Consider the following 12,173-nt stretch of genomic DNA (forward strand, 5'->3'; position numbering starts at 1 on the left):
GATGAACTGACTGAGGAGGAGAAGGGGAATCTGCCTGGGGCCGACTGAACCCAGACCCTTCCTGTGTCGGAGAACGAGCCCTCTCCCTGCTCTGCTTGCTCCCTTTCCAGGGGACGAGCCAGTCCAGTTGCCGAGGACGTTCACTTGCAGGGCAGGTGAAATCTGCCCGGGGCTTTACGCTCTCTGCCCTCCTGATGCCCTCCGTCTCCAGGTTCTGCGGATTTTACCACCTGAATCCGTCTCCAGCCCACTCCGGTGTCTCCTGCACTCCAGCCCGCCCTCACCCCGCCAGGCAGTTCGCACATCATGATGGCGTCAGAATGCACCTGATCCTGGGTCCACCTCGTGCGTAAAGGGACAGAGGCAGAGCCCTTCACAGGGCCTCCCAGTGGTGCTACTCTGCCCCTCCAGCCTCTTCTCACACCTTGCCACCCTGCCCCTCCACACCAGCCTCCCCTCCCCGGCTTCCTTCTAGCCCCCTGAGTTCCGCAGGCTCCCTTCTTCCCTCCCAGGACTTTGCACTTGCTGTTCCCTCAGCTGGAATTCTGATCCCATCTTCAGGCTTTAGCTCACAGTCATGTCCCCAGGGACATTTCTCTGTGCCCGCCTCCCCACACCCCAGGCATGTTGCTCTCTGTATCACAGACATGATGTTACCATGATGTGCGTGGTGATTCACTGAGCCCGTCCGTGAGCTCCGTGTGGGCAGGGGCTCCCTCTGTTTGCACTCCTGCTCTCGTCCGTAGGTGCTCAGTATGTGTTTGATAAACGGAGGGATACACGGGTCACTGGAGGTGCGCTGACAAGCCGAGCACAGTTTGCTGCTTTCCTTCAAGCTGTCCTCCCCTCCCCCCCGACACCCCTGCCAGCCGCTCCCAGATTTTCGGCCTGGGTCTGACCCATCCATGCACATGGGTTTAGCAGGAGCTCCAGCTGTGCTGGGGGCCAAGGCTAGCCCCCAGGTGACCTGCCTGTGTGGGGAGGGGCTACCGCCCCAGTTGCTGAGGTTGACTTGCACTGGTGCCTCTGGGCTGTGTGAGTCCCCTGGCAGGTATTTGGGTCTAGGACAGGGTGCACATTCGTCCCCACCATTGTTCCTTTCAGAACCTGCCTCGTGCCTCTAACTTCTGCAACTCTGCCAGACCTTCTCCAACCTCTGCCAAGCTAGCAGTCCGTGTCTGCCACATTTTCCTGAATGGTGGGTCTGTGCCTTTCCACATCACGTTCTTGTGAGGAGCCTGGTGATCTGAGAGCCCTTGTTCTGCAGGTTTGATGGCTGAGTGATCGCCTCATGTGGATTCCCCGTTAAGATCTTCTTTCTTGATTCCATGGCCAAGGAAAGCATCTGCCTTCCCAAATGCTTGAAACCCTGTGCCAGGCTACAGTTCACATGCTGTTGTGTTTGTAGGTCCCCAGGACCTGTTTGGCCACAGGCATGTTCTTACCAGCACTGGAGGACGATGTGCTGGGGCGTCATGTCTGGGAACAGGTCACAGGTGATTTCAACACAGTACCTGAGACTACCGGGGGAGGGCACCTTGCCCAAAGTCTGGCACACCGTGGGTACCCCAGGAGTGTATTTTGAATGAAGGAAGGAGGTTCAACAACTAGAGGACGACGTTTCCCTATGGGAGTTCCTTGGAACAGGAGTCCTTGGAGATGCTTAGGGGAAAACAAATCAATAGAGGAGGGGGGAAGGGTCACAGAGCCAAATAAGCTCAAGAAAATGTCTCTGTACTGTTGATTCTCTTGGAGACCCATATGATATATTCGAGTATTAAAAGCCCTTGGAAGACCAGCTTTAAGGAAAGCTGGCCACTGTTTTGCCCCATGTGATTCCCAGAACTCTCTTGTTCACGGGAACTCTTTGGGCATTTAGGAAGTGTTTCTAGAATGCAGGGAAGGTGGTGAGGACCACAGGGGGTTCAAAGGATGTACTGAGTCCCCCGGGAGGCCTTGAAGACAGGTGCACGAAGCCTGTAACATTGTAGCCCCATCTGGAAGGATGAGCAGGATCCTGTGGATGGAGAGAAAAGGGCTTCCGGGCTGGGGGGCAGGTGCGAGCGGAGGCAGGGGACAGAAATGCCCAAGGTGTGCATGGGAGAATCTGGTTTGGGGAAATAGGATTTAGAAAATTTCATGGTGGAAGCTGCCTGGTGTCTGTTCTGGGGCCCAGCAGCGTTCCTGGCACTTGAGGCCACCCGGTAAGACTTCAGTAAAATTATAAATGAACGATGGAGGACTTTTGCATTGCTCCTCCAAAGTGTGTGGACTCTATGAGTCATTGTTTCCCAACTAGGGGTTTGAGTCAGCATCCCCCCCGAGTGGGGCCCGTACTCTGGCCCCACTCCTAGAAATTCTGATTCCATGAGTCTAGTGGGGAAGAGGGAGATGGTCCAGGCACCTGGATGTCTTTAAAGTTATGAGGCAATTCTAAGTGAACCTCATCTTGAAAACAAATATGAGAGCTGGTGTGAGTCCTTGGGGGTTTTCCATCCAAGCTGTTTCTGCAACAGTTGTCTAGAAGATAAAACGTGGGGAGGAGACCCACTCACGTAATAAGCTTGGGACACTCTGTGATGTGGCCCGTTTGGAGGGCCATAAGTGACGTTAGCACATTCAAGGCTCTGAGAAGATCTGCAGACCCAGCCGTTCAGGAGATAGCACCAAGGAGTCCAGGTTTGACATGGGCATTTGTATCAGCCTAGGTGCGGAAATCCACCATTTCTTTTCTGAGCACTGCTCTCGGTCTTTCCAGCAGTGCCTTCTCCTACGGGTAGAATTTTCATGAATGCTGAATGCAGTCAGCCCTGCCGCCACTGGGGTGGCACGTCGTGTTCCCAGACAGGGTTCCTGGGGGCTGGCGTGAAGTTACAAAAGTAGCACTCTGCTTACAAGAAGCTTGCTTGCTTGCTTTAGTCCTTTTCTGCCTGCTACCTCGGCATGGATACGACAGTTGGATCTGGAAGAAAGCTGGCTGCTTCCCAGGTTCCTTTCTCTGTCTCGGCCATCTTGTGTTTCCGACTTCACTCTCCTGGGGGTCGCCAGTCCAGAACTGTAGGAGCTAGCCTTGCATCTGGGGGTGTCTGGGATCAAAGCAGCTAATGGGACCCCGTACCACTCTTTTTCAGGCCTTCTTGCGATGTTGTAAGGAGTAGGGGATTTTAAAAAAGAACCCATAGAACTGACTGGCTCTGGGTTTCCTTGGCCGATCGACACCCCCTGGGCACACGGCTTGCAGTATAAATGCTCGTTTTCTGTGCTGATGGCTTCTGGTCTGTTCACTCAGACCACGAGCTTCTCCATACAAGGGACATGTCACCATCAGCCTGTTCCCAAAGACTTGTCTCACAGCTGTCAATGAGAGAGTGCCAGGAAGCTCCCTGAGTTCCTCGACAGCCCAGCACGGAGTTTGGGGGACAGTCTTATCTGCAGCAACAAGGTCACAGGGGGCCCGAGGCAGCCGGTCTGGGGCCAGTGCTCGGTAGGCACTCTCTTCCGGAAGCTTCCCAGCACCACAGACTTCCTCTTCCACCCAGGCTTTTCCCCACTGCAGTCCAAGGCATTGATGTTTCTAGAATCTGCAGTGGAAATGGCCATATTTGCTAAGCATTCCCACTTCCATCCTGACCCATGAGCCTGTGGAACGTGGCCCATGGTGTGACCTGGTCCTGGTCTCCATAGTTAACGTTTCTTTTGTCTTTCTTTCTTTTTTTTCCCCTTTTTTTTGGTTTAAAGATTTTATTTATTTATTTGATGGAGAGAGATCACAAGTAGGCAGAGAGGCAGGCGGGGGGTGGGGGGAGTAGGCTCCCCGCTGAGCAGAGAGCCTGATGCGGGGCTCGATCCCAGGACCCTGAGATCATGACCTGAGCCAAAGGCAGAGGCTCAACCCACTGAGCCACCCAGATGCCCCTCCCAGTTAACATTTCTTAAGAGATTGTGACAGTTACCTTTAGAGACAGCATTTTGTTTGTTTATTTATTTATTGAATTCTTTAATCCCTCTTGCATTGATGAAGCGTCTGCTCTCACCGGGCACCGTGCCCACATCTCTGCGTGCAGGTGGCTCTTTACACGGAAGAGACAGGAAGACACCCCGGCGAGGGTGTCCGGGGACACACGGGTGCGGTGATGACAGGCTGTACCCAGTACAGGGGGACCAGCTGCCAAACATTCGTGCCGTGCCAGGAGATGTCATGTTTCCTAGGATTCACCCTACTTGGGCTTTGATCTCGTGCTGCCATGGTGATGTTTTTCCACATCTTTGTTACTACTCCCTTCCTCTTTCCTTTGGTTTGGGTCGTGACCCGAAGGCTCTCGTGTATTTCTTACCCCCCCACCCCCACCCCCCGCCATCCTGCTCCTTTTGCTCTTGGGTCCTCTGCTCTGGAAAGCGTTTATGATGACTTACAGAAAGACACTTTTCCGTTGAGGCACATCCCCATCCAGAAACCTGAAGATTTAGGGATCTGGAGTGCAGGCAGACCTTGAGTTTTGCATTCTGGTAGCATGGTTTTTGCAGCTGTTCGGGGAAGCTTTGGTTTCCTCGTGTCTGAAAGGAGACAGTAAGACAGTCCCTGTTGTGATAGCTGTGGAGGTGACACAGGGGACCCTTAGTGCGGGGCCCAACCTACGCCGGTTGCCCAACAGACGTCGGCTGTCACTGTCCTAATTACAGAGTGGTCACACACACTGGTTCCATCTCCCCTTCTTGGAAGCATTAACTGTGAGTATTGACAGCAATGTTATTAAAGAAAAAAAAGGTCAAGGCCAATTTCAGTAGAGAGCCCGAGGGCTGAAATATCTCTGAGTCAAGTGCAATACAGTCGAGCCCCATAGTGAGCACTTCCCAGGGCACCTCCAGTGCCCAGGAAGGAGGTGGCGGACAAGGACTTGTGCCCCCGACCCCCTGACCCATCCAGCCCTTTGCAGGAGGTTGTCTCTGTCCTTGGGAAGCCAGTGGCTCTCACAGCAGTTCCCAGGAGCTCTGCTCACCTACCCAGCCTCCCCCCAGCTCTACTAACTCATCACATCCGTTCACACACATGCATTCTTACAGCAGGTCTGACGTCCTGGCCTCCCAACTCGAGGGCTCGCTCCCCCTAGTAGGCAACAAGAGCTTCTGTTGTATTAATCATCATTGTGCTCACCTTACCTGGGTGACAGAAGCACTGGGTCACCTGTTCTGCATTCATGGGTCGCATTTAATCTTTGCAGCAATCCATGGGACAGAAAATGGTGTGCTCCAGCACAGACCTACTCAGTCTTGAAGATAGAATTCAGGTCCCAGTGACCTGACTCCTCAAATCTTATTTTATACAACCTTGCTCAGTCAAACTTTCCTGCAGCACAGAACTCTTCCCCTTCGGGCTCGGCAAGCCTTTTCTTTCTCCTGTTTCCCTCCCTTCCTGTCCTACCTCTCCTTCTCCAAAAAATGAAGACTAAACCCTTGAGTCCTTTTCCCCAGCCCCAGCCCCAGCAGGAATTTTTGTGTGCTTTCTCAGCGTTAAGCTGCTCTGGTCTCTGCACGTCCAAAACCAAGAGCAGAGCTTCTGAAAACCCAAGCCAGAATTACACCCAGGCTCTGAGCACGCTCTGGGGCAGCAGGTCTCACGGTTTGAGTTTTCACCATGCTTTCTTAACCGTGGCACCACTCTCTGCCTTGGTTTCCTTACCTGTAAACGGAGGCTGTCCATAGCCCCCAAGAACACAGGTCTCTTGGGAGAATTATGCGATTGGATGTTTCGATGGTCAGAACAGTACTTGGCCCCCAGCTAATGCTCTGTCCCTGGCAGCCCTCACACCTTCTCCAAACCTGCCTTTCTCCCTCCTGGAGGACATACATACACATTTTCAAGGAATCTCAATTCTACAGGAAGGTCTTCGAAAGGCAGCAGTGGAAAACCTGTTTTCCCTGGAAAACTCCCCCGCTGCCGTTTGCTGCTTTGTGCCAGCCCGCCTCCTACCCCAGCTCCCAGCTTCTGAGGCGGAATCACTAGGTGGAAGTGATTGGCTAAGGGGGACCATGGTGTTCAGTGGCCTCACGCGGCCTTGGTTCATCAGTTTCTGTGTGTCTGGGCCACCTCGTTACCTGCTGCCTCCTTGAAGGTTAGAATTTTATGGGTTTAACAACCCATTTGAATGAAAAAGCTTGAAATACAGGGATAGCCCTAGGTTCGAGCTAATTAATACCCCTTTTCAAATTGGGGCTTTGGAGGGTAGGCTGAACCTTTGATAGGAATCTTTGGAGAGTGCTAACAAGTCATCGCAATAAAACCTAGGATGGAAGGGAGGAACCTCGCAGCAAAATCGCTAGACACAAGAGGAATCCGTCATTTCTGGCAGCGAATCAGGTTGATCGAGGAAAAAAGAGAATGTTCTTCATGCAAATAAGGTCCACTGAGCTTTCCCTGGGCCTTCCGTCAGAGGATCCTCAAACCTAATGATTTTCGCATCTAATTCAACACGAAATTAGTCATTAGATATTAAGACAAAAGCAGGCAGCTCTCCGATCTCAACAAAGCATCCTCCCACTGAAGTGGAATTAACTCTGGAATAATTAAAATGGTTGCTGAAGTATGAAAACACTCCATTAGCTGGAGTTGCCTTGTTGAGACGTGCCCTCCCTCCCCCCCCCCAAGGCCGTCGCGATGGCCATGATCAAGGGCAAGGAGATACCAAGACCCAAGTAATGGGATCACACTTAAATCCTTTTTGGCGCCGTTTCTGAGCCAGAGAGCAGAGTTCCTAGTTGGAGGGCACAGTTTCATTTGGGAGCAAATGTGGCTGTCCTGCTTCTTTCTAAGTCCCCATCCAAATGGATGACACCCTAACAAAGGAAATGAAGCCTACAATGAAAACTATGGCAGATGATCGTTTTTCTGGAAGGACCCCAGCCTGCCTACTGGTTGTTGGCAGTGTTTCCACAGTTCAGATATCTTCATTCCAAAAGAGCACAATGGTGGAGCCACAGTGTTTTGATCTGCCAAGACCTAAACAGGCATTAACTTGGCATCGTTTTGACATTCATTTACCAGGAGGCACCGTGGTCACCTGATGTGGTCCATACCCATCTCTTTGCAGTGTGGAAGGACACAGTCAACCAGTCCCTTATCACAAGGACAGTACACCGTCACAGTGTGCCACATGCCGTAGCAAATCAGCTCCCACTCATTAGCAGCGATTTCAGATGATGGCGTCTTAATATCCACCGGGCTTTTGTGTTCAAAGACAGAAACCGCATTACCCTCTGTTTACACCCAATGTATTCGTCTTCTGCATTTCTCGAGCAGTCCACATTTTTAAACATTACAGAGTCAACAGGCCTTTAAATATTTGTACGATTCTTAAAAAATAATGTGGAGTTAACGGGAAGATTTCACAGCATTTAAAAGGATTTTTAAGTGTAACCACTTTTTGGCATTTATTTGAACTGACATTTTAATTTTTTTAAGATTTTTGTTTATTTACTTGAGAGAGAAATAGTGAGAAAGAGAGCACAAGTGGGGAGGAGAGACACAAGCAGGATCCCTGAAACAGGGAGCCCGATGTGGGGCTCGATCCAGGACCCTGAGATCATGACCTGTGCTGAAGGCAGACACTTAACTGAGCCACCCAGGTGCCCCTGAACTGATATTTAAAAAAAAAAAAAAAGTCTTGTATGCTTAAACCCTGCAAAAATAAATAAACAAAACACAGGTAAAGTCCAGTGCATTTTGGGGGGTGGGGGATGCGAAGCAGGTAGAATTGAATGAATACTGTAGACTTCAAGTTTCTGGGTTTTTGTGTCACGTGTGTGTGCGTGCTTGTGCACGGTTATATCATCCGAGAGTTGCCTTCCTAAGGTTTTAGTAAATTTTGTGAGAAACTAGGACAGAAAAGGCCATCACCTCTGATTGTTTCTTAGTTGGGACGTGGGATCTTCTTGCTCAGCCCACCGTGATTCTGAACTTCTAGTCATCTGACTCAGTTCATTCCCATAACTGAGTTCTTTTTATCACGTCATAACTGAGTTCTTTTTATCACATTGGAGGATCTTGAAGTCCCTCCCCTTAGATTTTCATTTTTGAAACTTGGTATCTTTCGTGGAAATGATAAATTTTGAGCAGTGCGTATCTGCCATTTACTGACCCATTGTTCTGCCATTTTGATTTATTGAGCTTGTCTGTTACCATTATTAAAAACTTATGTATCCCCTATTATTATTTTATTCTAATTAGCTGGGCCACTTAGAGGTTTCATCTCCTAGGAGATGAGATTGACTGTGTAATTAGCTCTCTTCTTTCGGACAGCTGGCTAATTCATCACTTTGGAATGCGGTGTTAGATTCCCTGCTCACCTGTTTATGTGCTATGACCACGAGCACCTATGGGTTTTTTCCTAGACTTAGAATAATACTGGCTCCATCTGGGACTTAGTTTTATCTTTTCTGTTTACACAGGTGGAAAGCAGACCCCATGCCAAATATCCCATATCATTATGATTACAGCAGAACGACTTCCCTAACTGTAGTCCCCAGCCCATCACTTTTTGCCTTATCTGCTTACCACCTGTGCTGTTATTTACATAAGACTTCTCTTTAAATTACTTCAAATCTACCTGTTTTAACCTGGCATCGTTTTAAGCTGCGAGAGCCGTGAAACCACACATTTGCTGTATCAGTTTCATTTCCGTTGACTTTTTTTGCAAGTACACCTTAAAATAATGGCATAAACATTGAAGCATTAGGGTCGTCCTGGTTCCGGTACCTGCAGAGCCCCTTGGCCTCCTGCCAAGATATGTTATTGATTGCATTCAAAGGATTAAAAAACTCACATTTTTTTAAAGCATCGACATAAGTGGGGAATCCTAAGTGGTTTATGAAATCACATACTTCGAGAAGAATAGAGCATAATAATATACGATCGAAACGGATGACCTCAACAAGAGCTGTTTTCCGGTTCTTGTGGTACTTCATGTGGCACAAGCCATGAGGTGCTTCTGTCCATCCTGAGTTCTCACCTGAGCCCAGAGCACTAGGCTGTGTGGGCAGCTTCTTCCAGGTGGGACTGGGAGATGAAAAAGCCCATCTGAGGATGAGGGAAGAGATGCAGGAAAGATCTGGGGGCAGAGTGTCCCAGGAGAGGGAGGAGGAGCCCCTAGTGCTAAGGGTTCGGTAGGGAGAACCCATGCAAGGCAAGAAAGAGCAGAAGTGGGCAGGCTGGACTGCAGGGAGTGGGGGGCCGGGCGGGACGTGTCATCAGTTGCTTAGGGGCAGAGACCCTAAGGAACTGAGGGAGTTCTGAGCAGGAAAGTGATTTGAGTTGATCCCCCTAGGAAACGATTATGGCAGATTGAGAGTGAAAACCAAAACCCCAGTTGGGTCTCTCTAGGAGTCCCTCATGGGAGAGCTTATGGAGGCTTTTGCCAGGGAGGTGACCCTAGACCAGTGAGAAGAGGTGGGGGTCTGATTCAGCATATTTGTGTGTATGTATATGTATGCATACACTCGAATTCCAGCTTTTTTCTCAAAGCCTGTTAAGATTAAATATATTTTCTTAACACACCTAGAGAGTTATAAATATCTATCTCAGGGGGCACCTGGGTGGCTCAGTGGGTGAAGCCTCTGCCTTCAGCTCAGGTCATGATCTCAGGGTCCTGGGATTGAGCCCCACGTTGGGCTTTCTGCTCAGCAGAGAGCCTGCTTCCTCCTCTCTTTCTGCCTGCCTTTCTGCCTACTTGTGATCTTTGTCAAATAAATAAATAAAATCTTTAAAAAATGTATTTATCTCAGGTCGATGGCTATATATGCTTAGATACACTGGTGCAACATAATTTATGGTATATAATTAGACTTTTTTCCTTTGAGAAACAAACCCAGACTCTCTTGGGGAGGAAGGAAATAATTTGCTTATAAAATATTTCAGTGTCTCCAGTAAACCCAAGAAAAGGCACGCTAGAGTCTCCCCTGTTATAGTAGTTCTCCGTTTAATTGTCCAAATATCTATAGATGCCTTGAAGCCAGAGTTTTCACGCTTTGTGGGTGGCTTACCAGTTCTAGGTTCCAGCCTGAGTCACTGGGTGACTCCCGACGCTGCTTACTGAGATGGACAAAAGTGTGTCGAGGAGGAACTCTGGGGGCAGGAGGCCTGGCAGCATTGCGTGTGACCCTCTTCTTCTCTCTCCCCACAGTGATCCCGAAGGTCACCAAGCACCTGCTCTCAAACCCTGTGTTCACCTGCATCATCCTGGCCGCTTGCATGGAGATCGCGGTGGTGGCTGGCTTTGCTGCCTTCTTGGGGAAGTACCTGGAGCAGCAGTTTAACCTTACCACCTCTTCTGCCAACCAGCTGCTCGGTGAGTCTGCTTTTTCATCCCCACCACTCCCCAGGAGGGCAGAGGGCTGCTGCGTCCACAGCAGCAGTATTCTTGGGATATGTGCGCGGAAGGAATTTTAGAGTCTATTCTTGCGTTACGATTTGCCGAGAGGATGTGATAAGAAAGAGCTAAGATATAAAATATAGGTAGGAAGCATTGCAGTAGGCCAGGAGATCAGTAGATTGGTGTGCACTGCAGAATTCGGGGGAAGATAAGATGAAGGAAGAGGGACATCAAGACCTATCCAGAAAGGTTAGCAGGCTGTGATCTGGCACATTAAAAAAAAAAAAAAAAAAAAAGTAAGAATGTTCTTGACAGCATGAAATGCATAGTCCACAAATATAAAACTTGGAAGCCAAAAAAAAAAAAAAAAAACCACAAATATAAAACTTGGAAGCCAAAAAAACAAACAAACAAACAAACAAACTTGGAAGCCAAACGCTCCCTTCCTGACCCAGGCCCACGGCAGATATAATTAATGGATCATGGCACTCCATCTCCCCAAGTGCAAGCATGGCCTTACCGTCCTTCTCAGAAGGAGACTGTAGGCATCTCCTTCCACTGTTTGGAGTGGTCATGGTAAGGAAAACCAGTTTGCTCTTGTGGGAAGCAGCATTATTTACATGGACTTAGGAAATGACCTCACGCCTGACAAGGGAGACAGAAGTCAAGGACGCCCATGTTTCTGGCTTGGACAGCTGGTGGCGCCATTTTGGAAACCTGAGAACCTGGAAATGGTAGAGAAGTATCCGATCTGTGAGGGAGATTATTAGGTTACATTTGAAGTTGCTGAGCGTGAGACACCCGTGGTGTGTCTCTGTGGCATCCTGTACTTGGGAGGGGTTTGGGAAGGAGACCCCATGGAGGAATGGAGGTTTGGTTGCACTGGTGTACGTCTGGGTGGCAGTGGAGGACATGGGAGTGGAAGTTATGCAACAAGAAAGTGAATTGGAAATGAAGAGTAAAGTCCCAACCGTGAGAAAACATAGGAGTCCGAGGGGGCATCGGAAAGAAGCCCACAGGTCATGGGAGTCAAGGGAGAGCTTATTCCAAGGAGGAAGCGGGCAGCTGCGTGGGTGTGCATGCACAATGAGGGCTGTGGCATCACCATTAGCGACAACCACCAGGACATCCTCAGGCCTGTGCCAGAGCTGTGTCCAGGAAGTGGCCGTGAGGAGCCCATGCTTCATGTGGAGAGCAGCCCCCAAGAAGGAAGGAGTGGCCTGCAGCTTCAGGACATTGTCCCACAGCTCAGCCATGGAACAGCGGAGCAGGATCACACCAGATGTGTGTCCGTGTGTACGTGGAGGGGGAGTGGAGAAGATGGTGCGTTGCTAGGGAACATGAGCAGTTTGCTAAGCGGAAGGAAAGGAGCCAGCAAAAGGGGATTTGCAGGAAAGAGAGGCATGTGGATGGACAGCCCTCGGCAGAAGAGCTCATGGGTTCTACCAGTGCAGAGAAGGAGAGAGGCATGAGTCTGGCCATTGAGACTACCGCCGGTACGGCCCTGCATGGAGAGAGAGCTCTGGCCCCATGAATGACCTTCTCTGGAAAGTACGGGGTCAGATTGTCTGCTGAGAGCAAAGGTCTCCTTCAACACTGCTTGTTTCTTCACCTCACAGCCCATTAGCAAATTTAAAGGTGCTAACCCATCAGGAGTCATCAGGAAAACACACATGAAGACCACACTGAGCTACTGCTATGCGTCCACCCTACTGATAGTACCAAGTGTTGGTGAGGCTGTGGAGCAACTGGAATTCTCATGCGTAGCAGGTGGTGTGATCACTCTGGATGGCTCTCGGGCAGTGCCTCTGA

General features: G+C 49.8%; 1 protein-coding gene across 2 annotated transcripts in view; it reads left to right on the forward strand.

Annotated features, from left to right (window-relative positions):
• SLCO3A1 (solute carrier organic anion transporter family member 3A1) overlaps nt 1–12,173 on the forward strand; it is a 300,851-nt gene that overhangs the window by 238,134 nt on the left and 50,544 nt on the right. For both annotated transcript variants that reach the window (XR_009355285.1, XM_059180067.1), the window contains exon 5: nt 10,173–10,337. Coding sequence is in view for 1 of the 2 variants with exons in the window: in XM_059180067.1 (XP_059036050.1) it covers nt 10,173–10,337 (165 nt within the window). In the remaining variant the exon portion in view is untranslated. The remainder of the gene's footprint in view (nt 1–10,172; nt 10,338–12,173) is intronic.

This window comes from Mustela lutreola, chromosome 7 (genome assembly GCF_030435805.1).
Source record: "Mustela lutreola isolate mMusLut2 chromosome 7, mMusLut2.pri, whole genome shotgun sequence".
Classification (NCBI taxonomy): domain Eukaryota; kingdom Metazoa; phylum Chordata; class Mammalia; order Carnivora; family Mustelidae; genus Mustela; species Mustela lutreola.